Here is a 27,854-nt window from a genome sequence, read left to right as displayed (position 1 = left end):
GGGGGCCCGGAGAAGGGAGCCAGTGTCCTCACCAAGTGTGGCTGTAAGCTCCCTATCTGCCACAAATTCTCAAGCAAGCACACGGATGTCTCCAGAAAGGCTTTCCTCCTCGTCCCGGGAAAGCCCCAGCGGTGCCTCGGGCACGTCCTCCCCGTGCAGTGACGCGCAGGCAATGGCATCCCGTAGGAGGGCTTCACGGGGGTGTCCTCCGTGCTCGCCTTCCGAGCAGTGCAACGAGGAAGGTCCTTCCCAGATGCCCAGGCCCTGGTCCACGGTCCCACCCAGGGGGTACAGAGGGGACCCGCAGGGTCTCTCCAGCCTCGAGAGGGGAGCAAGTAAGTCTGGGGTGGTGGGAGGGGTCCTCTTCTCCAGGACGAAATGTCACCCACTCGATTCTATCACTTATTTGCAACAAGCCAAGAATGTCCATCACTTCCCTCGGCGATGCAGTCTGTGCCGGTGACCGTGCGGTCAGGGCCAGGGAGCGACCAAGCCCAGAGGGCAACCACGGCCGCAGTGCAGCCACCCTGTGACACGGGAGCAGTGCACTGCCTTTTCGTGAACACGAGTGAAGGGCAGGAGGTGGGAAACAATCGAGCCTTTTATCCTGTCCGTGCCAGGGACCCTGGTCAAGGCAGACGCTTCAAGGAGGGTGGGTGGCTTTTTAACTTCGACGCACAAGGCAGCTTCGCGGTCGGAATTCTGATCAGTGATACTCTAGAACCACACAGATCACGAACAGCCCCGGATAAATAAAGGACAGAACTGTTGTTAATCCTGTTTATTAAAAAGGGTCCTACAGCTTTACAACCCCAGCTCAGGCCTGGCCCTGGAGTGAGGCCAGCCCTTCACCACATCGACACCGGGCTCACGCCCTTGGCTCCACCCCGTGTGGGCTTGTGGGCGTCCCCCCACCGACCTCGGGGGAGGCAGCAGAGGTACGGGGGAGGGGAGGGGCGGGCCCTGATCTCCAGATTCGCAAAACATGGCAGGCACGCCCAGCCCATTCGGCTGTGACAGTCCAGGAGAACCATATGCTAACTGAAGACACAGGTTGGTGGCCTCGCCTCTGGCCTGCTGCGACAGACCCCGTTTGAGCACTGCCTCCAGTCTGTCACCAGGGCAGGCGAGAGCCCAGAGGGCCGGGAGGAGCCAGGGGAGTTCCCAGAGCGTCTGCCCATCCTGGTGCTGGCTTTCTCCAAAGCATGACGCCATGCTGCCGGACTCCCTCTGTCCCCCTCCCACCCTGAGGCCCAATCAGAGGCAGAGAATATTGGCTACGAGTATCCTGGTTCAAGACGGGACAGAATTCTTCCACCTGCAACACGACGACCTTGGACAAGCCCCTCTGGGAACACAGAGCCAGTAGTGAGAGCTACCCCTCGGCCTGCCCAGCCTGTGGGCCTGCGGGGGAGCCATGGACGGCCCCTCATTGGCACCAGGGGAAACTAAGGCACAGCACAGGCACCCACAGGTGTGACCATACACTGCTTGTAAGAAAGGAAATCGCATTCGCTTCTGCACCTCAATCTGTTCAAAACAAATGCGCGTTTTTATAAAGTTTCCCTGAATGGTCTTGTGTCAAAAAAGTTTTCTTTCCCAATATAAAACAGGAAAATTACATAGTAAAAATACCGGGGGGAGTATTTCTTCGTAGAAACCGTCAGGGGCTGGCCCGAGGCGGGGGAGAGAGGAGGAGCCGAGGACGTGGTCTGCTGTGCAAAGTCCGGCTCGGACCAATCTTCCCCGGCCCGGCTGCAACGTGCCCAGCCTCCGGACCTGGCGGGGGGCCGAGTGCAAACCCTGCACGTGGCTTTGAAGCATCCAGGTTCGGGGGGAGGGACGATTGGCCACCCCAGCCCACCGATTCAGTAAGCACCTTCCAGGCGAGCCCACCTCACAGACCCTCACCAGGGACAGCGGCGGGCAGGGCCACACAGCACTGTCTTTTGTGCACAAAGCAGGAACGATGACGCAGCTTATGAAATAAAGCTGCAACGGGAGGAACACGATTTTAAGTGGGAAGGGAGGGAGGCTTCCCCCCCCGACTCAGGAGTCCATCAACACTAGGAGACTTAGAAATCCTACCGAGAACACAAGCCGGTGCGGCCGCGGGGATGCCAGGCTGAGGCCCCGCACGCACGACCACCTGGGTGCAAAACCGGGGTCTACGTCTACTTACCACTGACCTACAGTTCTACAAACGGGGGCGCTGGCGCAGGGCCACGGCCCCCCGGTCCTCGCAGCCTGTGTGTGCCGAGCCCTGGCCAGCAGGTGCAGGCTCCCCGGAGGGACGGGGCCACTCACTGGAGGATGAAGCCCGGCTGGTGTGGAGGCAGCCGGGGCGGGGGTCTCTGGGGGAGAGCGGGCGGGTACGGAGACACGAACTGTGCGGAGAATCCTTGCTGGCCGGGGAGGCCCGCGCGGGGGGGCAGGGGAGGACACTGCGATCCAGGGTACGGAAAGGCCTGTCCTGAGCCCATGGCGGTGGCGAACGGTGTGGCCAAGCGTCCTGCAGGCACCGGGGGAGGCGGCGGGGGGATGCGCCGAGGTAGCACAGAGGGGGGCCCGCTGGCTTCTGAGGTAGGGTAGGGCAGGGGGGCAGCGGGCACTGGCTCGGGCACCCTGGGTGGCAGCGGGGCGGGCACCGAGGCCTGTGGCAGTCTCTGTCCCTTCAGCACCAGCTCCTGGAGCTTCTCGATTTTCACTCTTCGTGTGTGGGCCAGTTTCCGCTTGCTCTGATAGACATCGATGAAGGAGTCCAGGGGAAGCTCTCCATCGAGAAACTTCTCTGCCATGTTCTGAAAGAAGCAGGAGAAACTCGTTGAAGGACGGTTCAGCCCTTGGGGAAGGAACTTCCTTCACCACCACCCCACCCAGCTTCCATCACCTGTACCCCCTCCCCCTCGATCCCATCTGCCACGTGCTCCACGGGGCAGACCCTGGCTGACCTCCGAGGAGCCCCCCAAGCTTCCACAGAGAGAAGGGGACAGAGGTGGGCTGGCCCTGACCACCCGCCCCACCCCACAAGCTGGACGGCCTCAGGGAGAGCCAGCCTCAGATCAAGGGGGCCTCTCAGCAGCCCTGAGCTGTGGGTCCACCCGGCGCAGAGGAAGCCACCATACCCACTTGCCCCCTTCCCACTAAGCCGGCCGGAGTCCCTTCCTTCCTCTGGTTGCGCCCTGACAGACACACCCCCTACAGGGGCAGCAGGACAGAGACGTGCTCACGCCCACCCGGGCCCCCACCCAAGAAACCCAGGGGTTACTCCCCGCCACCCCCGGTGGCCTAACTTGGCAACCTGCCACCCGCCCCAGCTTGCTACACGGCACGACTTTTGACCCTGACTCATCACCTTATCACTTAGGGAGACCCAGGCCTCCGGTGCTTGAGTGGCCGCGTCTCCCAGGCTCTGCCCTGCCCCCCGATTCAGAGCCACCGGCGGCCGTGGCGCAGACTCCCCGTAGGGTGTGCATCCCTGGCCTGAGAACCAGACTCTCCTGGCCACGGAGGCGTGGCACTCGCCCCCCCTGGAGGAACTGGCCCCCCGGTCACCACGCCCCGGGGCACTGCCCCCCCCATCCACCCGGCACCAGCTGGCTCTTACCTCAGTGTCTTCCTCAATCTTGGCTCCTTCTGCCTGAAGAAGCGCCAACAGGGTCTCCAAGGAAGCGCTGCTCGACTGTTTATCTGGAAGAAGCAAGAGGTGTGAGAGCAGGGACAGCCAGCCACTCACACCCCCCCCCGACTCCTTGCCACCCGCCTGCCAAAGAGCGAGCACTTTAACTGGAAAGGCACTGGGAGAGTCACACGCCGAGAACTGGCTTTCCAGGAAGCTCAAAGTCAAAGCCTTAAAATCCAAGAGGAGGAGCACACAGGACAAAAGCAGGGGGAAACTGGGGGCCACGCCACTCATCCTCCTCCGCACCCCCCCGTGTCCCCATCCCGACCACAGGGGGCCCTGACCCAGCAACATGACGCACCACTCGTCACCCCACGCAGATTTCCTTTGCGTGTCTGAGTGAGAACTTACACGGTGTACGTAACTGAAGCGTGTGACCTGCACTTTTACAAACGCATAAACCCCACCTACCACCCAGATCAGGACGTAGAACATCCACAAAGGCTCCGGGGGCCCAGTCCCAGAGCCCGCCCCGAGGCGGCCCCGCTGTGGAAGCTCGGCCTGGCTGGGAGCCTCACGTACGCAGGTCACACGCGTGCCGGTCCCTCCCACTCGGCACCGTGTCTCTGACATCCACCGCCCGCCCCTCTCGGCGTCCACCGTGTGGACCTAACTTACTCTCCCTTCATTCTGGACACGGGAATCCAGACGGCTCCCAAACTCAGCTACTATAAATAAAGCCACACAAGAATACTCTCGTCCCCGTGGACAGACACGAAGGTCCGCCACTGCCGGGGCGGCCCCAGGGGCAGACAGGCTGTGTCCCAGAGTGAGCACGCGTTGCGTTCAGGCAGGTTTTGCCCAACAACTCTCCCCCCAAGGTGGTTTTAACCCATCTACATTCCTCCCGGCAAGGGAAGGGCTCCCGGGCAGCGCCGGGTGTCACCAGGACTGGCTCTGGAGGGTGCGCAAGTCTCAGCATCGGATGTGTCCACCTCACGGAAGGGCTGCATTTTTAACCTTTTCTTTATCTCCGCCCCCTCGAAAGCCACCTCAAGCCCTAGGACTTGACACTGAGTTCCTACCACTCTTCGTAACGACTGTCGGTGTAACCACGACATTAAAATGAAATGTTCCAGGGCGTCTGGGCGGCTCAGTCGGTTGAGCGTCCGACTTCGGCTCAGGTCGTGATCACGCGGTTCGTGAGTTTGAGACCCGCGTGGGGCTCTGGGCTGACAGCTCAGAGCCTGGAGCCTGCTTCAGATTCTGTGTCTTGCTCTCTCTCTGCCCCTCCCCTGCTCATGCTCTGTCTCGCTCTCAAAAGTGAACATTAACAACAAAAAAAATTTTTAATGAAATGTTCCTGGGGTGCCTGGGTGGCTCAGTCTGTTAAGTGTCTGACTTTGGCTCAGGTCATGATCTCACGGTTTCGTGGGTTCAAGCCCCACTCTCTGCCCCTCCCCCGGTCACCTTTTTTTTTTTTTAATGTTTATTTTTAAGAGAGAATCAAAAGTTCCCATGATGGATATTTGTCAACACTATCTTTGAGGACCTAACTCCACAGGATAAAACGTTTGTTGAATAAGAAAGTTACCCTTTTCTGCACTGTTTGGAGAAGGTGAAATTTTGTTTAAAAAGTGGTTACGTCTCGGGGCACCTGGTGGCTCAGTTAAGCCTCCAAATTCAGCTCAGGTCATGATCTCGCAGTGTGTGAGTTCGAGCCCTGTGTCGGGCTCTCTGTGCTGACAGGTCAGAGCTTCGAGCCTGCTTCAGATTCTTTGTCTTCCTCTCTCTGCCCCTCCTCTAATCATACTCTCTCAAAAATAAACATTAAAAAAATGAATTTGTAAGTGGTTAAGTCTCTTTTCTAAACAGGTGAAATGATTCCATACATAAACTTTTTCTTTGTGGCATTAACCATGGTCTTAATCTGAAACTTTTCCATAATAATACTTCTTTCCTGGCAATCTAACGGCTTGAAAATGTGTCCTTCCCTCAACTCTTTATTCTTGGAGGATCACCCTGAAAAAGTTACCTAATTTGGTCTTCTTTATCTGATAGGCTTCAAAGAGAACCTGGAGTTCCTGGTATTTCTGGGTCAAACGTGCTTTCAGGGCGTCCAGCTGAGGCTGGTACAGAAGGTTTCCTTCTGCCAGGCTCCGGTTGCTGGCGAGCGTCATTTCTTTGTTAAGCTGAACATTCTGCGTCTGCAAGGAACACAGGATGGTGAGAAGCAAGTATTAGTTCCCGGACCAGTCCCCCGAGGTTCCTGTGCCCCACCCTCAGCAGCCACCACATCTGCTTCCGTCTGGCTGCTCGCCAGGCTGGGACCACATGTGGGGCCGCTCCCAGCCCGGACTCCAGCCCCTCTGGGTTTCTAGTTTGGACACAGCTCCCTGTTCTTAAAGAGCAAAGCCACTTCCTTTCCAACGATTTGCAGACAGGCTTTGTCTTGTGACTCGTCGAGGCCTTTTGCTTCAATAGCCGTGCTGTGACTGGAATCCCTTACTGCCGCCATTGTGCTTCCAAGAATAAACAGCTGTAAAGATTTAGGGCTAGATTTGTTCAAAACCTGTTTCTGCTGCTCCAGCGGAAGTCAAAGAATCACTTTTAACAGAGGAGGACCAGCTGGCATGGGGTCAATTCAGGCTCAGTCGTCAGGCTTAGGGATCAAACACGAAAGCCCGACACCCCCTGGGAAAGAATTCTGTTTGCCATGACCCTGTTCTCTCTCCCACGCCCACCTCCTGCTCCTCCTCGACTGAGGGGAAGGCCAGAGTCCTCCCAGCACCCAGCTCCAGACCCAAAGCTGGGCCAAGGCGCCATTTGGGAGGTAGAGAAGCCCACGTGCCCAGACCCCAGGGCTGATGAGGAGATGGAAGGCCTGAGGATAAAGAGCTCCCAGGAAGACTTAGCAAGCCACGTTATTTAAAGGAAACCCCCAAACCCACACCCATGGGGCACCCCCGGGACTGGCAAGTGACACGCCTCGGCCGCCGCCACCCACCCACAGCAACCTGTCTGGAGCTGGAGTTCCTGCAGGGCAGAGTCCTTCCCCATCGAGCCGCGTTTTTGTTTTCTCGCAGCTCTACTGAGACACGACTCCACTTATCTCGTTTTCCCCTTGATATTTGCTGCTACCCCACCCAGGCTATTTTCGCCGAACGTCTGCACTTCCTTCCTGTTGAGAGTCTGGGTGCAGATTTCCCACTGGGCTGCCTCCGTCCTGGCCACGCCCAGCCAAGGCGTCAGTCCAGCTCCGCGAGGCACGTGCACCCCCTCCGTGAAGGTGAAGGTGAAGGGAGAGAACACAGCGGCAGCCCTGGACCCGGGCCGGGGGGCTCCCTACAGCAGACACAGAATCCGGATCTCCCGCACCCAGGAGCTGCGCCCAGGGGCCCTAAAGATTCCTCTCCGCTTAAAATGGAATTTAAATTAAGATAGAAAATTGAGCCTCTAGCTCAACACTACAAAATCAGTGCAGCACCAATACTCTCATCTCTTGCCGCTGGAGAGTCTGGGGCCCTGGTGTAAACGGGGTTCCGGAAGGGCCGCCACCTCCCGCCACGCAGCAGCTCCCTGCCCTGTGCAGTTGTATCCCGATCCTGCAGAAGAGTCTTTCCTTCGATTGTTAAGCCACTGCAAAGAACACACACACACAAACCACTGTATGGCCACTCTGGAAAAGAGCTCAGCAATTTCTTCTAAAACTAAACATGCAACGACGACTCGACCCAGAAATTGTACTCCTGGGCATTCGCCCCGGGGGAAATGAAAACATGTTCACACAAAACCTGCACGTGAACGTTCAAAATGGCTTTATTTGGAACAGCCGAGGACCCAAGGCAACGCAGCTGTCGCTCCGCGGTGGGTGGCTGCACAAAGCGCACAGCGTCCAGGCCACAGAACATTCAGCCTTAACAAGGACAAAGCCTGACACGCGTGGCAACTTGGATGACGCTCCAGGGAATCATGCTGAGCCCAAAGGGTCGGACACTCTAGGATTCGGGGTATACGTCACTTTCGAAACGCCAGAGTCACAGAGACGGAGACAGGTGAGTGGCTGGGGGACGGCCGTGGGAAGGGGGCTCCTGGGGATGGGTGCTCCCACTGGGGGGAGTGGGTGAGGGACACAGAGGATCCCTGTTCCTTCTGACAACCGCTTGTGAATCTACAGTTACCTCAAGATTCAATGTTTAGTTGTAAGTCAACAAACTGCTGGGGAGTTTCTTTACACGCCACCCCCCAACCCATCTCATCTGCCAGCTGAGAACCGGCAGGTGTTCAAGGCCATGGTCAGGGACCTCTGGCTCCCCGCCCGCTGGCCATCATTCTGACTCAGTCTTAATTCTTTGTTCAATAAACATTTACTGAGCAACTATTATCTGCCGGGCCCAGAGTTAGGTCTGGAGAACGGAGAGGAGAACACTTCTTTCATCACATAAACCCAGGTGACGTAAATGGAACGGAACGGAACGGAGCATGCCCTGACTACGGTGGGGGGGGCCTGGTCCCCCCACCTGTCTTCCCGGGCAGTTCCAAGAGCACCCCCAGCCCTTCCTTCCACCGCCTCTGGAGCTCAGGTCTGCTTTTCCCGCCGGCTCCTCACGGGGAGGCCGGGTCGGCGCTACGTCCTCAGTCACAGCACCCACCTCTTCCCTGCCACAAGCTGCAGTCAGCAAGTATCGTCTCCCTGTTCACAGCCTCCCCCACTGGAATACTAACACAGAAGGGACCCTGTCGTCTCTAGCGTGCCAAGCACCTAGCACACGTGGGCCACCGGTCCAAGGCTGCTGGCGGCACCAGAGGTCCTTCCCACCCCCCAAAAGCCAGTCTCTTGAGGCCAGGCCCAGCAAATAAGATGGGTAACAAAATATGGAGGGGATTAAAAGAAAAAAAAAAAAAGCTGTGTACATCAAGCAACAAATGCCCCAAATCCTTTATGGAGACAGGCTCCCTTGATGAAGTCCTCTGAGACAGCGTCTGTGGGGGTCTCAAGCCGGATCGGAGGCTCATGCCGAAGCAGGATTTCCGTCCTCACCCGAGGCACCGCTGTGGGCACAGGTCTGCAAAGGGACCCCTGGAAAGGCACTGGCGTCCAATGAGGCACGTAATTCTAGCGTGCCGTTGAAGGATCGTGACTTCGGCCGGACCTGACAGTCCCGAGGGAGGGGGGTGTTGATGCGGACAGTGCCCAGACCAACTCTGGACCAGCCGAACCCTCCAGGAGGGGCCCGGGCGGGTTTTCCCAAGCTCTCCGGGGGGTTCCAGCATACAGCTAAGTGCCACCGCTTCCGTCTCAGCGTAAAGCAGATCTAAAGAAATCTTACTCTCCTAGGGTCTAAATCAGGTAGACATCACTTCTCCTGCATGTTAGAAAGTCCCAGAAGAGAGCAGCACAGGCTATAATCCAAAGGTGGCTTGCACGGGATGCATACGGGCGAAGTGTAAGCTACCAGCCACCGAAAGAGCCAACTGAAGCTGCGACTGTATAGCCTTTGGGGATTCAGCTGTTTTTACATCAGGAAGTACTGGTAAGTTCTAAGTGGCCACCCAGGGCACACCTAAAGCACTCTCCAGTGGACAGTGGTGGTGGGGACAACGGCCTGGATTCCAACACTTCTGTGCCTCCCGGAACACACCTCTGATGCTGCATTAGATGCCGAAAAAGACGCTTTCCTCCTTAATATTCCTTTCCACCGCGCCAACTGAAGACGGGAGGGGAAACGCCCAGTCCTGTTCCATCGTTTGCGAAGCAGAGGAGAACGGGGAGAGCTGGCCAGAACAGGCCCAGGGGCCCTCCCCATGGGGACGTGCACCCCACGCTTAGCAGGCCCAAGTGGCAGTCACTCTGGACGACACATGGCCCAGCTCTCCAGGTCCCGTAAGACTGACTCCAGCCTCAGCGCCTGTGGCTGAATCTGAACCGGAACTCGGAGACGCTCGCAGGGGCCTAGACACCTGAAACTGAAAACACTACTGCCGACCTCTTGATGGTTCTCACGATCCTTTTTCTTAACCATAGAGAGATCTTTTCAGGAAATAATCGGTCTGCGGTAAGGGAACATTTTTCAGTACGTACTCAGGGTTACTTCAGTTTCTTTTTCTGCTCCTAATCCAAGAGAAGCGAGATGCAGGATTGGAGCATTTAGAGCAGGACCCCAATTATACAGCTCTTTCTGCCCATCTGTCTACCCAAGAGCCGCCTGAAAGGAGGTTCACCCTAGACTGACAGCAGCAACCTGTGAATGTTTTTAACTTTCCTCTTTCTACTTGGACATAGTGCTTGATTTACTACAAGCATATTTAAGTTTACAAAAAAGGGTTAATACAGCCTGTTAGATATTAGAACTGGAAGAGCAGAGGCTCTAGAAAATTAAGCCGTTTCAAGACTAGGGGAAGGGGATTAGGAGATACAAACTTCCAGTTATAAAAGAAGTCAGTCACGGAGATGAGAAATACAGCATAGGGAACAGAGTCAACAATATCGTAGCAACGTGGTGTGGGGACAGACGGGGACTATGCTAATCGTATAGATTATTCACTGGCCATCACAAGTGTCAAATCACTACATGGCACACCGGAAACTGACACGACACGATGTGTCAGCTATACTTCAATAGTACATTTTAAGAAAGGACCACACACCACGCACGCACACACACACACACACACACACACACAAAGAAAACAAAGCATTTTATACATGCTTTGTTCAAGAAGAAATGTAAAGACCCCTTTATCTCTTGCGATGCTCACATTAATACATGAAGCTCTCTTGTAGCAGGCACGTGCTACCTCAAATGCATGCTATTATTATTTTGAGAAAGTGAAAGGGGGAGAGCGAGCAAGAGGGGGGAGGGAGGGAGAGAGGGAGAGAGGGGGAGAGAGAGAGGGAGAGAGGGAGGGGGAGAGGGAGGGGGAGAGGGAGGGGGAGAGGGAGGGGGAGAGGGAGGGGGAGAGGGAGGGGGAGAGGGAGGGGGAGAGGGAGGGGGAGAGGGAGGGGGAGAGGGAGGGGGAGAGGGAGGGGGAGAGGGAGGGGGAGAGGGAGGGGGAGGGAGGGGGAGGGAGGGGGAGGGAGGGGGAGGGAGGGGGAGGGAGGGGGAGGGAGGGGGAGGGAGGGGGAGGGAGGGGGAGGGAGGGGGAGAGAGGGGGAGAGAGGGGGGGAGAGAGGGGGAGAGAGGGGGAGAGAGGGGGAGAGAGGGGGAGAGAGGGGGAGAGAGGGGGAGAGAGGGGGAGAGAGGGGGAGAGAGGGGGAGAGAGGGGGAGAGAGGGGGAGAGAGAGGGGGAGAGAGAATATGAATCCCAAGCAGGCTCTGTGCTGAGCGCAGAGGTTCGATCCCACAAACCATGAGATCATGACCTGAGCTGAAATCAGGAGTCAGATACTTAACCGACTGAGCCACCCAGGTGCCCCTGACCATTATTTCTTAATTTGGGTTGGTAAGTGTGGTAGAAAATAAAGTCGGTTTAGAAGAAAACAGATATAAACTCCCCTCTGGGTGACATACGCAATGGTCACGAACGAGAGGCACCGGAACGAGGACGGGGGACTGCCAGTGCCCTGCCAGCCAGTGTGAGGTCAAAGTTTTGAGCTTCCAGTGGATGTTTTCCAAAGCAGACACTTCTATAGGGTACAGTGGAAAACCTCAGATGGCTCTGAAGCAAAACCACCCCTCACTGCAGAGATACGCAACACACATGGAGACATGTTAGAGACAGACAGGCTTCACACAACTCCTTCCTCTTCAGCTGAGATTCAGCCCTCTTCCTCTTGGACAGCATGTCAGAATGTGAGGGGGGGGGGGGCCCAGTGTCACGATAGGACAGCCTGAAGCCACTAGAATTTACATGTCTATTTTTAAAAAACACTCAAACTTCAGTACCTCGAGTATAGCTCGTAACAGCCACAACGAAATGCTCCAACACGATGGCTGGTTGGTTGGTTGAGTGGTTCGTTCATTCGTTCGTTCATTCATTCATTCATTCATTCATTCAAGAAATACTTATGAAGCACCTCTATTGAGGGGTTCTGGGGAGACAGTAACCAGAACAGTCTGTCCCCATGACCCCAAGTGTAGGCAGGCCTTGTGAGTATCACACTGCCCAACTTCAGGGGGCGCCAGGCCCCTTGTACTGCAGCCCTGAACAGAGACCATAGTTGCTCTTCAAATAAGAAGGCTTAAGAGTGAAAAAGGCAAAAAAAAAAAAAAAATAATAAAATAAAAATTAAAAAAAATAAAAAATAAAAAAAATCCCAATATAGGTGAACTTGAAGATACTGGTGATGTGAAAATGACTCTGTCAGCACCCTGCATGTTTCAACAGTACTTACTAACATTTATGGAGCACTTACTGCACGCTTGGCATTGTGCCACCTTCTCTCCATGCATTATCTCCATTTAATCCTCTAACTGGGGTGGGGGGGGATTTGCCCCCATTTTACTCGGGAAAGAAATACCATCTCGGGGAGGTTTAAGAGACCATCAGAGTCTTGAGAGGGTCAGTAACTGCAGAGCCATGAGGTTAAGGGTCAGGATATTCTGTCTCCCAAGTGTGTTTTCTACAGGATTATGCCCTGAATTATGCCGTAGCATCTGTCCACTGCATAGAACTGGTCTATCATTTCTCCATTTTCAAGTACCAGGAGTCATCTAGATTTCTATTATTGTTTACCTTTTTACCGAGGATATTTTCAAACACAAAGGAAAAGGAGAGAGAGAATAAAGAATCCGTGCACATTCTCCAGGGTTCAACAGTTAGTGACATTTGTCAATCCTGCTTCGAGATATTCCTCCCTTTTTTTTTCCTGAAGTTTCTTCTTCCCCTGAAGTATTTTAAAGTAAATTTCAGGCATCCTACCATTTCACCCTTAAAAGCTTTAATATGTATCTTTTACGGGGAAGAACTTTACAACTTAACTACAATGCCATCATCACCCTTACTAAAATTAACAATATTCTAATTTAAGCACCCTTACTAAAATTAACAATATTCTAATTTCAACTTCTGCATGTGTTGGCTTGAATTCCTCTTATAATGAGCTTCTGCCTTGTCTGGCTGAGTATCTGAAATCCTTTATAACTGTTTCCACCATCCCCCACCCCTGCTTTAAGCCCAACTTTGACAAGACTGAATTAATGCCCAAGCAACCTCTGAAAATGACTATGGGGGAGCATCATCATTATGTAACAGATTTTTTTTTTTAGGTTTGTTTATTGGGGGGGCAGAGACACAGAGAGAGCAGGAGAGGGGCAGAGAAGGAAGAGAGAATCCCAAGGAGGCGCCACAATGTCAGTGCAGAGCCCGACACACGGGGCTCAGATTCACGAACTGTGAGATCATGACCTAAGTTGAAATCAAGAGCCGGACGCCCACCCAAGATGCTCAACATCACTCATCATCAGGGAAATACAAATCAAAACCACAAGGAGATACCACCTCACACCTACCAGAATGGCTAAAATCAACAACGCAGGAAACAACAAATGTTGGCGAGGACATGGAGAAAGGAGAACCTTTTGGCACCGTTGGTGGGAATGCAAACTGGTGCAGCCACTCTGGAAAACAGTATGAAAATTAAAAATAGAACTATCCTACAACCCAGCAATTTACACTAGAAATTTATCCAAATTCTTTTCCAAAAACTGATTTGAAGGGGTACATGCACCCCAGTGTTTATGGCAGCACTATCAACAATAGCCAAAGTATGGAAAGAGCTCAAATGTCCATTGACTGATGAATGGATTAAGAAGATGTGGTGTATATACACAATGGATTACTACTCGGCGATGAAAAAATGAAATCTTGTCATTTACGACACCGTGGATGGAACTGGAGGGTATTATGCTAAACGAAATAAGTCAAAGACGTATCGTATGATTTCACTTGTATGTCGAATTTGAGAAACGCAACAGATGAACATAGGGGAAGGGAAGGAAAAACAAGATAAAAACAGAGAGAGAGACAAACCCTAAGGGACTCTTTTTGTTTGTTTTTATTTATTTTTGAGAGACAAAAGGACAGACAGAGCCCAAGTGGGAGAGAGGCAGAGAGAGAGGGAGACACAGAATCCCAAGCAGGCTCCAGGCTCCAAGCTGTCAGCACAGAGCCCAACGCAAGGCTTGAATCCACAAACTGTGAGACCATGACCTGAGCCAAAGTCAGACACGCAACCGACTGAGCCACCCAGGCACCCCAATAAGAAACTCTCAAGCACAGAGAACAAACTAAGGGTTGTGGGGGGTGGGGGGGGTGGTAAATGGGTGACAGGCATTAAGGGATTAAGGTACTTTTCAGGATGAGCACTGGGTGTCATAGGTAAGAGATCAATCACTGGGTTTTACCCCTGAAACCAAGACTACACTGTATGTTAACTAGCTTGAATTTAAAAAAGAAAAGAAAAATCAGACGCCCAACCCACTGAGCCACCCAGGCGCCCCCAGGATTTGTATTTTTTGTGTTTCAATCAATTGCAGTTTGTAATCTTCCTGATGATCAAAGTGTCCATGGCTGGTGGGAGACACTTCGGGCTGGGTCTCAAGCTGACATACCCCAGAGGACTGCCAGCCGCCCCCGCTCCCCCCCCGCCGCCCAGCCCTCCTGTAGAACAAGGGGTCCCAGACTCATCTGCACAGTTGCTGCCCCTGATCTGGACCAGCCCTTCTTGAAGAAATGCTGGCTGCTTTTGGTGGGAAATTCGTTTCGATTTTTCTATTTTCCTCTCCAGATAAAATTAAATTGAAAGCTGCCGTAATATAAAGACGAAGAACAAAATAAATCTCAGCTCCTGTACCTTCCTACCAGTAGAAAACATTAGACTGCCTTCAGACTCTAAATACACAAGCTTATGGATCAGACGACCAAAAGGTTGGCACGTATTCAGCCAGGTTAATCTCTCCTTTTATTGAGTACAATATCTTGATCTAGCTCACCGATTAATTTTAGGACAAGTATCACCAAGGTCACATGCAATTTAAGCCTAGGGTTTAATATCAACAGCTATTAGAAAGCCCAAATTCATCTTCCATTCAGTGAAGACCTTGCCAGTGACAAATTCCTCTTTCTGCAGTCTTCCCACTAAATGCAGGCTTTCAGGGAAGCCTGCAATCCAAGCCCACAATATCCCAGAGGTGTGCTGCAGAGGTGGCTTAATTCAACCCCAAGATGAAAAAATAAAAAAAACTTAACAGGTGCAGAGTTGGACTGCTTAACATGTTCACAAAATTAAAGATCTGAAAACTCAAAAATACAGTGAAAGAACTGTCGAGCATTATGAAACTGTTCTAAAATATAACCACCTCGTGGGTTGTGTGTCACCAAGGCGACAGCCCACACGGGAAAAGAAATTTACCAGATGCTTATCAAATGTTCCCCCAAAACAACCCACTCAACAGAGACAGCATATTAGATTAATAAAGACTGCTATTTTTGATTGAAGATCTCAAATTCCTTGTTGAGATGAAACTTGCTGCACTCAAAGTAGCAGGCAATGCGATATAGACGAACGATTCCTTCCCACATGGAGCTGGCTTGCACCTTAAAAATCGGTATGACATTCACTTTACGTGCAACTAACCACAGACATGCAAAGAGCTACTACGTTTGAAAATAAATGGACTAGTCCCAGAGAAGAATTAAATGGTCTCAAAGAAACACAATTTGATAATCTTCTAGTTCTCGAGGTACCAGGGTGCTTTGTTTCCCCCTACCCCTTGGAAGAGTACTTCCTAATATTTGCGGGGGCGGGGGGGACCTCCCACTTTGTGGATAATGATGTCAATAATAAAGAAATATAATAGGTGTGATGGGTTGTGACAACTCTCACGTGTTAGAAAATGTTACTTTCCTAGTATATCACTGACCTTACAATTCCTGAGGACTCCAGGGAGAGGAGGGAGGAACAGAAGGCAGGACAGGACCCCCAAACTGATCACATTAACTGCTTTTGTCCCTAGTCTCCTCAAAGGGCTTGTTACACTTGATCCTACGGAATCAGAGTCTCAGCAGGTGAGTCAGGGAAGCTATTGAGAAGCCCTCACTCCACATTATCAGAACCAATTAGCTGGTCAGCTGAGCAGTTCAGTTAAAGCAATAAATCACTAAACACACAGAAGTTTAAAGATATACATCCGTCCATTTCTTCATGTAAGGCAAAGGTCTTTTCTTAGACAAAGGGTCCACTAGCTCAAGTTCCAAAAGTTCTTTTTCATCCAGACCACATCCTGTGATGGGGAGGGTTTCAAGACACTGGACAAGTGAGCTGAGAGCAGAATCCTGGAATTCTTCTGTTTTCCCCCAGCCTGGAACACACCTCACTGGCTAACAAGTCTGTTTCTAGCACACCTTTTAACTCTATTAACTCTTTCCAAGGCAAGCAGCTCAGTTTTCCCTCCAGGTAGTTTTCCCTCGAGGTCCTTTCGCTTACAGCTTTTGCCACAGTATTTTAATGAAATAATTACTGTAACAAAGAAACCAGAATGGCCAGGTCCTGGACTCAACCGCACTGGGAGCAGAAATGTCCAGAAACCTGATCACGAACACAGAGGTGGTGTCGTCAAGGCTGTATCCCTTCCTCAAAAAGAAAGAGCCTTATGGAAGAGAGAAAATTTATAAACTCTGCTTTTCTTATTAGCAGATCCTGGCCAGGACAAACCACCAAAGCAATCGTTTGTTTAGTAAGAGCACAGGGTTTTGTTTTGTTTTTTCTTCTTCCTCTTTTCTATTTCCTTTTACCCCCAATTTACAAGAAGTGCATGTATGAGAATTTTCTAGGACAGTCTTTACACAGATGCAAAATAAGAAAATGCCTAACCAGGTGGATCCTGAATTATGTGAAGACTACATGTTTGACAATTTTGCTTTTACATTTGAAATACATCATGACATAAACTTTCCAACCCCTGACTCATGAATTCAGTTTAATGGATACAATTTACTGTCACATGATTTAAATTATTCATCTTCTTATGAGAAAATGCTATTCTAATAGTGGGATACTTTTAGTCTGTGGGTAGAGAAAGGGATTAGTCAAAGAATAATCAGTTACCCCTAAATTATTCTACTTATATTCATAACAAAAAATACCTGCAACTTTATCTGGTGTAGGGAATTTGATGTTCTAACTAAAATCAAAACAAAAAACCTGCCTAGATACATAAGACTTAATCATTTTAAAATTTTTTTGGGGGCGCCTAGGTGGCTCAGTCGGTTGGGCATCCGACTTCGGCTCAGGTCATGATCTCGCGGTCCATGAGTTCGAGCCCCATGTCGGGCTCTGTGCTGACAGCTCAGAGCCTGGAGCCTGTTTCAGATTCTGTCTCCCTCTCCCTGACCCTCCCCGTTCATGCTTTGTCTCTGTCTGAAAAATGAATAAACGTTAAAAAAAAAAAAAAAATTAAAAAAATAAAAATTAAATTTTTTTTGATGTTTTAATAGATTTAAATTTAAAGATGTTAATTTCAATACAATTTATGATAGCAATGAAATATCCAATGAGGGAATGGTCACAAAAATGATGATATTTATCATAAGTTATAAAATATCATGCAGCCACTAAAAACACTGCCATATAAGAATATTCTTTTCTTTTTGTTTTATGTATGTATGGATGGATGTACTTATTTACTTATTTATTTAGAGAGAACACACACCTGAGCAGGAAAGAGAGGATCCCAAGCAGACTCCATGCTGCCAGCACAGAGCCCGATGTAGGGCTCGAACTCATGAACGGTGAGATCATGACCTGAGCCGAAACCAAGAGTCAGAGGGTTAACCAAGTGAGCCACCCAGATGCCCCCATATAAGAATATTCTGATAGAAAATGAGAAAATCAGGGCACCTAGGTGGCTCAGTTGGTAGAACATGCGACTCTCGATCTCAAAGTCATAAATTCAAGCCCCACACTGGGTGAAGAGATTACTTAAAAAGAAAAAATGACAAAAAAATAAGAAAATGCCCAGAGCATAACTTTAGGTTAACACACACACACACACACACACACACACACACACACACACACACCCTCTACATACAGAAGGATCCCAGTGGGGGAAAAAACATGAAAAAAAAAACCCATAAAATGTTAATAAGGGTTTATGTCTGGGTGCTGGTATCACACATGATTGTTTTTCTTCATTTCTGAATTTTTCTCTAATAAACATGTAAAAATATTTTTAAAGATTAGTTGGAATCCGAAACTGAAATGCCATATACTCAAAACAAATGAAATACTATATATTCCCCGTGTTCTTAAACGGAGTATGTGAATGCAGGCCAGCCTCTGATGACCAAGAACCGGCATCATGAATACCAAGTAACTACCATGCTGTCTGTGAAACACCAGTCCCCGTGGGCTATGGAAGCAGATGGCACATCTATCCCCTGAATAAGCATTTGCCAAAGCATGCCCCAGGGAAGCTAGTCCCGCCAGTTCTGGGACCAAGTAAGAACGGGACACGCTCAGTGTCCGCCCTCTGGAGCTTTACCACACGCCCGCCCGGCCCTAACAGTAAGAACCAAACAAGGCAAAACAACAAAAATCCCTCTTAACCACTGGTTTCCCAAACTTATTTACCATGGAGATCCTTTTAATGTAATCACCACTGACAGAAGCAGGGCCCCAGGACAAGTAAGGGAAATGCAACCCTAAACCAAACAGCCCCGACCACTTTATTAAAACTGCCGTTATTTCCATTACTGCCACGCGCCCTGTGGCGCCCTGTTCATCAGTTTACGATCATCACCTTGTTTAGCCTTCAGAACGACCTGTCAGGCCATTGTTATAATATGCCCATTTTAAAGATAAGGAAACTGATATTTAGAAAGGGTAATGGTGCCCAGGGTTTCCCAGGAACCCAAACCCCATCTTTTTTTTTTTTTTTTTTTTTTTTTAAAGAAAGAGAGCGAGTGGGCTCGGATCCCAAGACCCTGGATTGTGACTTGGGTGAGCAGAAATCGAGAATCGGATGCTCAACTGACTGAGTCACCAGGTGTCCTCCAAATCCCACCTTTAACCACTATGCCTAAGAGCTGACCTTACATTTTTTGTGAAGCTTTTTATCACTTTTGCTTCCTCTTTCTCTATCATTTATTTCCTGACGGTGTTACTGGCTCTGTTCGTCTTTCCCTACACCCTTTGAAAATCTGCCATGGACACACAAACCATATGACCTGGCGTGTCTCCATCTGAACGGTGTGCGAGACAAGACTCAACAAGCCCTGCGAGGAGCCTGGTGTGAGCTTCCAAGTCAGCGATTTCGGCTGCCCAAAGATCTTTTTTTAATCAAGCATCTTTTCCAGGCTTCCGACGGATCTCCCTGCTTTCTGGTCTCACCTCCTCAAATCCATCCCCCAAACCCTGGGGCTGGCTGAACCACCCATTTAAGTCACAACTGTGAACACAGCACTCCCAGGTGGCTCCCTCTGCCGAGAGGATCAAGCCATCTGGTCTCTGCCTGCCTCTCTGGCCACTTCCCCCACCAAGCCCCGCCCTCATCCCTCCGGCAAGGCTAGAATATCCCTTTGCACCTCTCTCTCTAGGCTTTTCCTGTGTCCACCCCCATGGCTGGAAGCCCTTCTCCCTCGTTACCTGGTTAACTCCTCCTTTGAATCACAGCACATTAGTCATCTCCTCAAGGGAACATTCTCCGTGGATCTCCCCCGGCCCGCAGAGGCTTGCTGAGTCCCCTCCGGCTAGGGCGTCCCCACCACCGCTGTTTCACACCTCCGACATCTGTAACTGACTTTTGTGTACATGCGCAATCCTAGAAGATGAAAACTACGTGGTTTCATATCCCCAAAGTGCTCCATAAAAGTTGAGTAATGAATAACCTTGCTCGACCTCAGCTGTGTTCGCGCTAATGAAAGCTGCTGTCTGGTGGCAAACACTAATTAGCACTTCCGCTGTCCCTCTGCCAACCGGGGCACCAGGCAACGGATATGGACATAACCTCCAGGTGCCACTCCTGGTGGCTCCACCTCTGGTGATAATGAAAGATCTAATTTGGAAGAAACATTAACTATGACACCGCCTGTAACAGAACGAGCTACTCAAGTATCTGCTTTTGACAAGAACTCTTTGGCACAGTAGTGGACAATATTCCTCCTAATTCCATGAGAAACGATTTCAAAAGCTTTCTTTCTCTTGACATACTGCAACATAACCCATGACAACAAAGCTACATCTTCCTCTCCGCTTGCATTCTTCCCTAGGAAGAAGTTCTGCAAAGGACTTTCCTTTGCCTTTCTACCACTGGGTAAGATAAGTTTTCTTGAATAAGGTAGTTTTTGTGGAATCCAAAAACCCCATAGAGCAGAGGGAGGAAGTAAGCCAACCAGAACTCCTGTCTCGGCACATTCTGAGAGCCAGCCATTACATACATCAACAGTGGCTGACACACAAGTCGTTACAGAAAACCCTGAACTGCACACCTACCGGGCTCATCCCCACAGCAAACATTCCGCTACAAATACGGTGATAAAAGCCAAATACAGATCTTCATTTACAATGGGGTTACGTCCCAAAAAACCATCATAAAGAGGTGCCTGGTTAAGCATCCAACTTTGTGATCTCATAGTTGGGGGGTTCGAGCCCCGCGTCGGGCTCCGGACAGACGGCTCGGATTTCGAGGCTGCTTTGGATTCTGTGTCTCCCTCTCTCTCTCTGCCCCTCCCCCGCTCATGCTCGGTCTCTCTCAAAAATGAAAACATTAAAAAAAATTTTTTTTTTTAATATCACTAAGTCAAAAATGTATTTAGTACACCTAACCTAGCAAACATCATAGCTTAGCCTGGCCCACCTTAGACGCTCAGAACACGGACATAAGCCTCCAATTGGGCAAAATCCTCTACCACAGACTTTTTTTTCCATTGTAACTAGGCTCCATGCCTAACATGGGGTTTGAACTCACAACCCTGAGATTAAGAGTCCCATGCTCTACCGCCTAAGCCAACCAGGTGCCCCCACACCAAGCCCATTTTATAACGAGGTGTTGACTATCTTATGTCATTGACTACTGTACTGAAAGTGACAAATGGAGCGGACACTGGTGCAGGTGGCTGTCCGCGTTCAGCTCTGTCAACCCTCCTGACCGCATGGCTGACCGCGGCCACTACCCAGCATCACGAGAGGATGGGACCGCTGATTGCTAACCTGGGACAAGACAAATCCAAAATTCCAAGCGCAGTTTCTACTGAATGTGTATCATTTTTGAGCTCTGCACCATCACGAAGTCAAACGGTCATAATCCGAACCATCAGAAGGCAGGACCTTCTATAAACAACAAAGTTGGCTTAGCTCAAGAGCACATCAGTTGTGGACAGGACAACGTGATGCTCCAACAGTTCAGTCTAAATCCAGGTTCCTCTTTCGACTAGTCTGATACAGTACAAGCACTGTAACAGGATGTCAACTTGTCTGGAAAATACCAGACTCGTTTCTCCCTGTGCTTCGATGGTACCTCTTTCTTCCTCCCAACCCACTAATTACTCCTAGCGGCCTTTCAAACTTTTCTTCTTGAAGGAAGTTGGCCCCCAGACTTGTATCTCAGCTGACTGGTCCCCTGAGCTCCGGAACCGGGTTTCCACCTGCCTGCCTCCCCCCACCCGGTCCCTCACTCTTGGGCTGGCAGGCAGGGTCTGGGTGAGCCCTCTCCCCTCCCCCCCACTCTTACTCATCTCCACTTGAAGCCAGTGAACTGCACTCAGCAGTACCTACGTGCCAAGGACACAAAGACAAAAGTGACAAAATGGGGCCACAAGGAAGCGAATGACTTACAAAATATGTGACAAGTACCACAGAAGAGGTCCCCAAAGATACTGTGTGCCCGTGATGCAGGAGGCAGGGCGAGCATGTGGAAGGCAAAGCTGAGGAGGCTGGAGTCCCCGCTCCCAGAAACCCAGCTGAAACCCCAGCTTCTCCTCACCTGGGTTTCCACTTCCACCCTGGCCGTTCCTGAACCTTCCCGCACCCACGCGGCCCCTACTCTGCGGCCAGCTTAACCGTACTGAAGAGTACTTCTGATCATACTGTTCTTCTGCTCCAGAAAGTCACGGAAACTCACCGCTACCAAACTCACGGCCTTCGGCGCGCACACGGCACACCAGCCTCCCTCCCCATCACTGCCCGTCACTTCCCTGCTCATGCGCGGATCCGATCCGGCTCAAGTAGCTGGTAACCCGCCAGTCAGAAAGCCTGTCCCATGCTTTCCTGCTCTGGGACTGCACCCTCGCGGTCACTTCTTCCTGACTGCCCATGCTTAGCTCTCAAAATCCTACTCAGAATAAATATCTAATTCAAGGCAGTGGCTGGGGGTGGAGTGGGTGTCGGGCCCAGGATGGAGCACAAAGAGGGCTTTTCACTGGGTTGACAGTGTTTACTTCCGAAGCCGCGTGGCAGGTAGACACATGTTCCTTACGTTACTCTAAACCCTTTCAGAGGCATTACTGTATCTGATCCTTTACCTTCTTAACTCTTACCCACCTATCAAAGTCCATCTCTTGCACTAGGACCTAACTAAACTCGCCAGAGAGCCTCTCTTCATCTGACCTTCGATGTCATTTACAATTCACATGCAGCCTCCTTATTCTCTATTTTTTTTTAAATTTTTTTTTCAACGTTTTTTATTTATTTTTGGGACAGAAAGAGACAGAGCATGAACGGGGGAGGGGCAGAGAGAGAGGGAGACACAGAATCGGAAACAGGCTCCAGGCTCCGAGCCATCAGCCCAGAGCCTGACGCGGGGCTCGAACTCACGGACCGCGAGATCGTGACCTGGCTGAAGTCGGACGCTTAACCGACTGCGCCACCCAGGCGCCCCCTTATTCTCTATTTTTAAAAAATGATAAAATATATATAAGAAGATGCCATTTTCAAGAGCCACGGTGAAGTACGTCCTCACTGCTGCACAGCCAGCACCACCACCCATCCTCCACACGTTGCTCGTCTTCCCAAACTCGAACTCTCTACCTTTTACTCGCTCTTGGGCTGTAAAGGTCTGTGTGCGTGGTTTCTTCCCCAAATTATAATACGGGGTTTATGCCCTATTCGTGTTTCCATCCTTAACACGTCTTGCACAGTTAGTGCTCCATAGCTGTGAAACTGAAATGGAATCTTCTTGAAACGGCAGCCAGGATAGGATGCCTTTTAGTTTCAGCAATACTAGCCAATAATAACAATTTCCTGAGTGCTCACTGTGCTAGGTACCAGAGAAAGCGTCCTATGTACTTATCACATTTAATCCACCCAAACCCTATGAAGTAGGTTACTGTTGTCACCTCCTTTGTTTTCAAGGAGGGTCCGTGGGTTGTATCGAAAGGCGGTTCTGTACTACACCACACCCACCACACTTTTAATCAATGCAAGTAGAGAGCAAGTGATCAGATTTCACCTAGGCCAGCCAGTCTAACAATTCTGAAAATCTCTTACGAGAGGGGGCTAGCCTCTATTGAAGCCCCCTCTGTGCCAAAGTACTGCCTGCCTTCACCTGCTATTCCACTGAGCCTCACAAGAACGCTCAAAGGCAGGTGTGGGGACCACCCTCACTTTACAGTGGAGGAACCAAAGCACAGAGAGTTTAAGTAACTGAAATAAGGTCACACAAGTCTCGGCTATGCTCCTTACATTACCAAAAAAAAAAAAAAAAAAAAATTATGTATGTACGTAAGCTCTATGCCCAACGTGGGACTTGAATTCATGACCCCGACATCAAGAGTCACATGCTCTACTGACTTGGGCCAGCCAGGCACCCCTTTTCATGAATCTTAATGCCTCCTTAAAAAATAAAATCAGGGGTGCCTGGGTGGCTCAGTCGGTTAAGCGTCCAACTCTTGGTTTTGGCTCAGGTCATGATCTCTCAGTTCGTGGTTCGAGCCTTATGTCGGGCTCTGCACTGACAGTATGGAGCCTGCTTGGGATTCTGTCTCCTTCTCTCGCTCTCTCTCTCTCTCTCTCTCTCAAAACAAATAAATAAACTTAAAAAAAAATAAAATCAGATAAAACTGAATTTCAGGAAATATTCCCAGGCACAGTAAGTTTTTACTCAAGAGTTAAAACAGTAAGTCCACAGAAGAGAATACTGAAACCTAGAAGTTTGAAGCCTCTGCATTCGCAATGACTGCACAATGTGAGCAGAAACAAACTCCAGTTAGCAGACTCTCAAAGCGTTTAAACTTTAACTTCGAAAAACCAGTCCCACCAGCACTCAGCTGGTGTTGAGGAAACAGTCCCTGGGTTTAAAGCAAGGTCAGTACGTTTCAATGAGCCATTATGATTCACGCAGTAGCTCTGCAGCCCCAAACCAATCACACCAGAACACGCCTTAGGGAAACAGCGTCTCCCAGACCAGACTCTTTCCACAAAACAATCTGTTTTTCAGACCCTCGGTGTTTCTGCATGTGGGCACTCTCACTTGCCAAAGGAACAGAGATCCTGAATTTGAATCCTTAGTTGGGTGGAATTATCCGTTAGCAACGACCGACCGACATTCCCTCCGGAAGCACACGGGGAGACGGGACCCAAGACGTGCGGTTTAGCTGCCTAATCCCCTAAGCGACAGTTCCTTTTAAGGGAGTGCCCAGTAAGTCCACCGGGGTTAATGTGGACGGATAGAAGAAGGCGCATTCCATTGCCATGTAAAAATAACTTTAAATAAAAATAAAATGTGTGCATATGAAACGTTAGCCCACAGCGAAAGCAAAGAGCAAAGATCACCAGGGAGGGTGCTGCATTTAGGGAACTGCACAGTGGACGGGACCAACAGGAAAAGAGAAACACGGGGGCACCGAAAAAGAGAACAGCTCCAGCTCCAGCACGATTTCAATGTCTTGAGCTGCACTAAAGCTCACACACCACAATTAAAACAATGTAAGTGAAGCAGAATACACGGCTGTATTTAAACCTAACAGTGAATGCCTTCAAAACCTAGCCACGCTTTCCAGCCGCCACAAAATATCCCCTCAGGCTTGAAGAAGTCTTACTCTACAATTTAAAACACTTCCTTCTGCCAATTTAAAAAAAAAAAGCCTTTGGTTCAGATTAAGAGATTCTATGCTGGGAAAGGCCTGTTCCGTTTACAATCTCATCCTCGGACCTGCTGAGATACATAATCATTTGGACCACAGAAAGATAAGCTGTTTCTTAAGCTAATGGTAAATAGAAATTTACTTAACATTCTTGAAATAAGACGCTATGAACTTGTCAGGATGGCCTGGTATTGATGACTGGCAGTAAACTTCCTAAAAAGAACTAGGTGATTATTAGTAATTGCAATCACTCTTTATTGAGCACTAATTACACGCTGTGTTAACACGCGCTATCTCACATAATCCCCGTATCGACTCTATGAAATAAACTTCATGTTAGCCTTCTCTAACAGATGCTCAGAGAGGTGGATTAACTTCCTTGGAATCACACAGCTGCGAAATGGCCAAGTCCGGCCTGGAGTGTAGGAGTCCAAAGTCTGAAAGTTCCACCTGGTTGAGTGGACAGTTGACAGAATATTTTCTCCTGTGTCTCCCAACTACCCCGAAATAAACCAATGCCTAACATTAACAGCTGAGTCAAAGGACCATGGCCACAATTTTAATTGTTCATGTTATACCCATTCCTACAGAAACATGCCACATGTGACTGGGGGAACAGGATTTGCTAAGTGTGACTATTGCTCGTTGAGCTGCCTGGCTAGGGTATTTTGGTCTTCTCATTCGGTTTCCTTGTTTTAACAGCACTACGCCCTGAAGTACCGCTGAGTAATTTAACTTGAATTATGTGGCCTAATCAAGTACGTCAGTCGTCCGCATTTGTATAGGGGACTCTGGTATGACGGTCACCTTCGCTAAAAAAAAAAAAAAAAAAAAAAAAGTTCTGCTGCTAGATTTATCTGCCTTTCCCTTCATGTAATAATCCCCAGTTTCTTAGGTAGAGGAAACAAGCTGTCCCTAATAGCCTCAGACTTGAGAGAATCACCTCTTTCCACAATCTTCCCTCCACTAAAAAGCAGCTTATTTCTATTACTGTAGAATATAATCGGTATAACTACGCCAATATAAATACAGTATCCTGTTCTAACAAATAGAACAGTCGTACAGCAAAATAACTTGTAGGTGGGATCACACGTCAGGAAAAAATACCTGTCATTTTATCATTAAAGCACAAGGATGCCTGCCGACACACAACAAAAGGTCTCCCGGCAACTGAAAAGCAGAGAAACTAAGCAAAGATTTTATTTCTTTAGAGACATGAGACTCTTTCAGTCAAGAAAGATGGATTTTGTCACTTATTATTCTCGGAGATGGAAAGTGCCACATGGAGACCATAAATGAGGGAAACTGCATCTCGGAGCAACGTGCTATGTGCCAAGTTACAAAGCCCGTGAATACAAGGGGTGTATTAATGGAAAGACTGATACCATCTCACTACAGTGGCCTCTCTGTAGCTCAGGACAATAATCTGTTGAGGGTTTTCCAGTGATTTTGAATGTGCAACCTCCACACAAGCCCCCTTTTAAGGAAGCTGGCTCAGGGCTGAACAATCCCTCTTCGGAAAGAGAGCCAAGAGCCCCCACTCAGGCTTCTGGGGCAGAGGCTCAGCCCCGTAGGCGTGGGAAGGCTCAGACTTTGGAGACAAAGAGGCAGGAGTGGTAAACGGGCTGGGGAGAGCTGGGATCAGCCTGGGTCCACCTGCCTGGAGGAGACCCCAGGCCCAGAGGACGGGCGGCTCAGAGAAAAGAGCCCAGAAGGGTTGGGAAGAGAAGAGACAATTCACAGCGCAAATGCAAGCGTGAAGTCAGTTACCGCAGAGAGCAAAGCAGGTCACGAGAGACGGAGTGACACAACCAGGAACACAGTGGGCATATGCCTCCCAGAGGCTGGGCAGGCCCTCAACTATGGAAGACGTGTGCGGACTGGCCACCAGTCCCCCCCATCCCTGGCTTATCTTCTCCCCCAAAACAGCTCCAGGAATTCTCACTTTGCCCCACGGTGACGCAAAGCCACCAGATTCCCAGATTCCCTTCTTCCACAAAAGGGGGCAACTTTACGGGGAAAGGGATTCCTGCTCCCACCCCAAGACCAGGGAGAAGCCCCTAGGATGGCCCTACTAAGGCCTTTTCCAAAAGAAGGCAGCCCCAACAGGGCCCCTCTAACCCTCGTGGGAACGCTCACATACACAGACCCCTCCAACCCCAACGTGGCCAAGTCCGGGGCCTCGTGCCCCTCAACCTCAGAGACCCTGCCCAAGGCTCAAGTCCATTTCAGTACGACCGCCCAGAGTCAGCTACAGACACCCAGGCCCCTACAAACTCGCCCTGGAAATAGCAAACCCTAGGACTCTCGTCCAGCTCGTCCACCTAGCCCCTGAAAACCTATTCGAAGACTCCAGTTACTTCCTCAGTCCGCCTGTACCGCTCCACCCTCTCCTCAAGCCCTCCCCAACCCCCCGCCCAACCCCTGGCTGACTCAGTCCGGTCTGTCACCCCCCAATCCTCCACTGCAATCCCCCCTACCTTCCCCACCCTAATCTCATCCCCCTATTCTCTCCTCGTCCCACCCGACCCAGCCCCAGCCCCCGAGGTCCCCAAATGCCCGACCCAGCCCCAGCCCCCGAGGTCCCCAAATGCCCGTTCCAGGCTCCATTCCCAGCCTCGGCGCCTCACAGCCTCGCCTCGAGCCCGCTCAGCCCCCGAGCCCGGTCTCAGGGGGCTTCCCCCCCGCTCAGCCCCAGTCTCGGTCTCCCCAACCCCAGCTAGAGGCACCGCGATCGCCGGCGCCTCGGGCCACCTCCAGCCCGCCGAGGGCCCCCGGCCCCGCGCGCGCCCCTCTCGAGGCCCCGCCGCCACCGCGCGCCCCCGCTCGGCCCACCTCCTCCATCTTCTGCACCATTTCCGTCAGCTGCCCCTCGTCCTCCAGCAGCTCGTTGAGCTGCACCAGCGACAGCCCGGCGAACCGGGCTTCGCTCCCGGCGCCCGCCATCCCCGCGTTTCAGCCACCGCCGCCGCTCTGCCCGCCAGGCTCCGCCGACCGGAAGCGCCGCCCTCAAAGCCCGCCCCCCGGAGTGGGGGGGCACGTGACGCCAGCCCTGGTGCATGACGTCATCGCCGCGCGGGCGGGCGGACGTGACGTAGCGGGCTGGGCCACGGGGCCAGACGCGTGGAGGCGCTGCCTCCGGGAAAGGTAGGGGCTTGTAGGGAAAAGGAAAGGTGCTGCGGATGGACTTGTGACGCGACAAGCAGCAGCG

The 27,854-nt window shown here is 50.8% G+C and overlaps 1 protein-coding gene across 4 annotated transcripts; it reads right to left on the bottom strand.

The window, feature by feature from the left end:
- Positions 1-766: 766 nt before the first annotated feature.
- Positions 767-27,676, bottom strand: VPS37B (VPS37B subunit of ESCRT-I). 4 transcript variants are annotated; one of them, XM_042963114.1, is made up of 4 exons: positions 27,479-27,676; positions 5,658-5,829; positions 3,608-3,690; positions 767-2,801 (listed from the first exon to the last, which is right to left on the bottom strand). In XM_042963114.1, exons 1-4 carry the CDS (start codon positions 27,587-27,589, stop codon positions 2,304-2,306), a joined length of 864 nt encoding a protein of 287 aa, XP_042819048.1. In that variant the 5' UTR covers positions 27,590-27,676; the 3' UTR covers positions 767-2,303. The 4 variants fall into 4 exon arrangements, with proteins under 4 accessions (XP_042819048.1, XP_042819049.1, XP_042819050.1 ...); XM_042963115.1 differs by lacking the exon at positions 27,479-27,676 and adding an exon at positions 19,212-20,217; XM_042963116.1 differs by lacking the exon at positions 27,479-27,676 and adding an exon at positions 6,630-8,033.
- Positions 27,677-27,854: the final 178 nt, after the last annotated feature.

Source organism: Panthera tigris, chromosome D3 (assembly GCF_018350195.1).
Source record: "Panthera tigris isolate Pti1 chromosome D3, P.tigris_Pti1_mat1.1, whole genome shotgun sequence".
In the NCBI taxonomy this organism is placed as follows: domain Eukaryota; kingdom Metazoa; phylum Chordata; class Mammalia; order Carnivora; family Felidae; genus Panthera; species Panthera tigris.
The sequence above is the reverse complement of the archived record's forward strand: the minus strand, read 5'-3'. Positions and strand labels throughout refer to the sequence as shown.

Bases quoted from the DNA above. Each gene is read 5' to 3' on its own strand.
- VPS37B (XM_042963114.1), bottom strand. From the start codon at position 27,589: ATGGCGGGCGCCGGGAGCGAAGCCCGGTTCGCCGGGCTGTCGCTGGTG. The intron at 3,691-5,657 runs GTAACTTTTTCA...TGCTTCTTCCAG, and splicing joins GATAAAGAAGACCAAATTAG to ATAAACAGTCGAGCAGCGCT. The intron at 2,802-3,607 runs GTAAGAGCCAGC...TGCTTCTTTCAG, and splicing joins AGATTGAGGAAGACACTGAG to AACATGGCAGAGAAGTTTCT.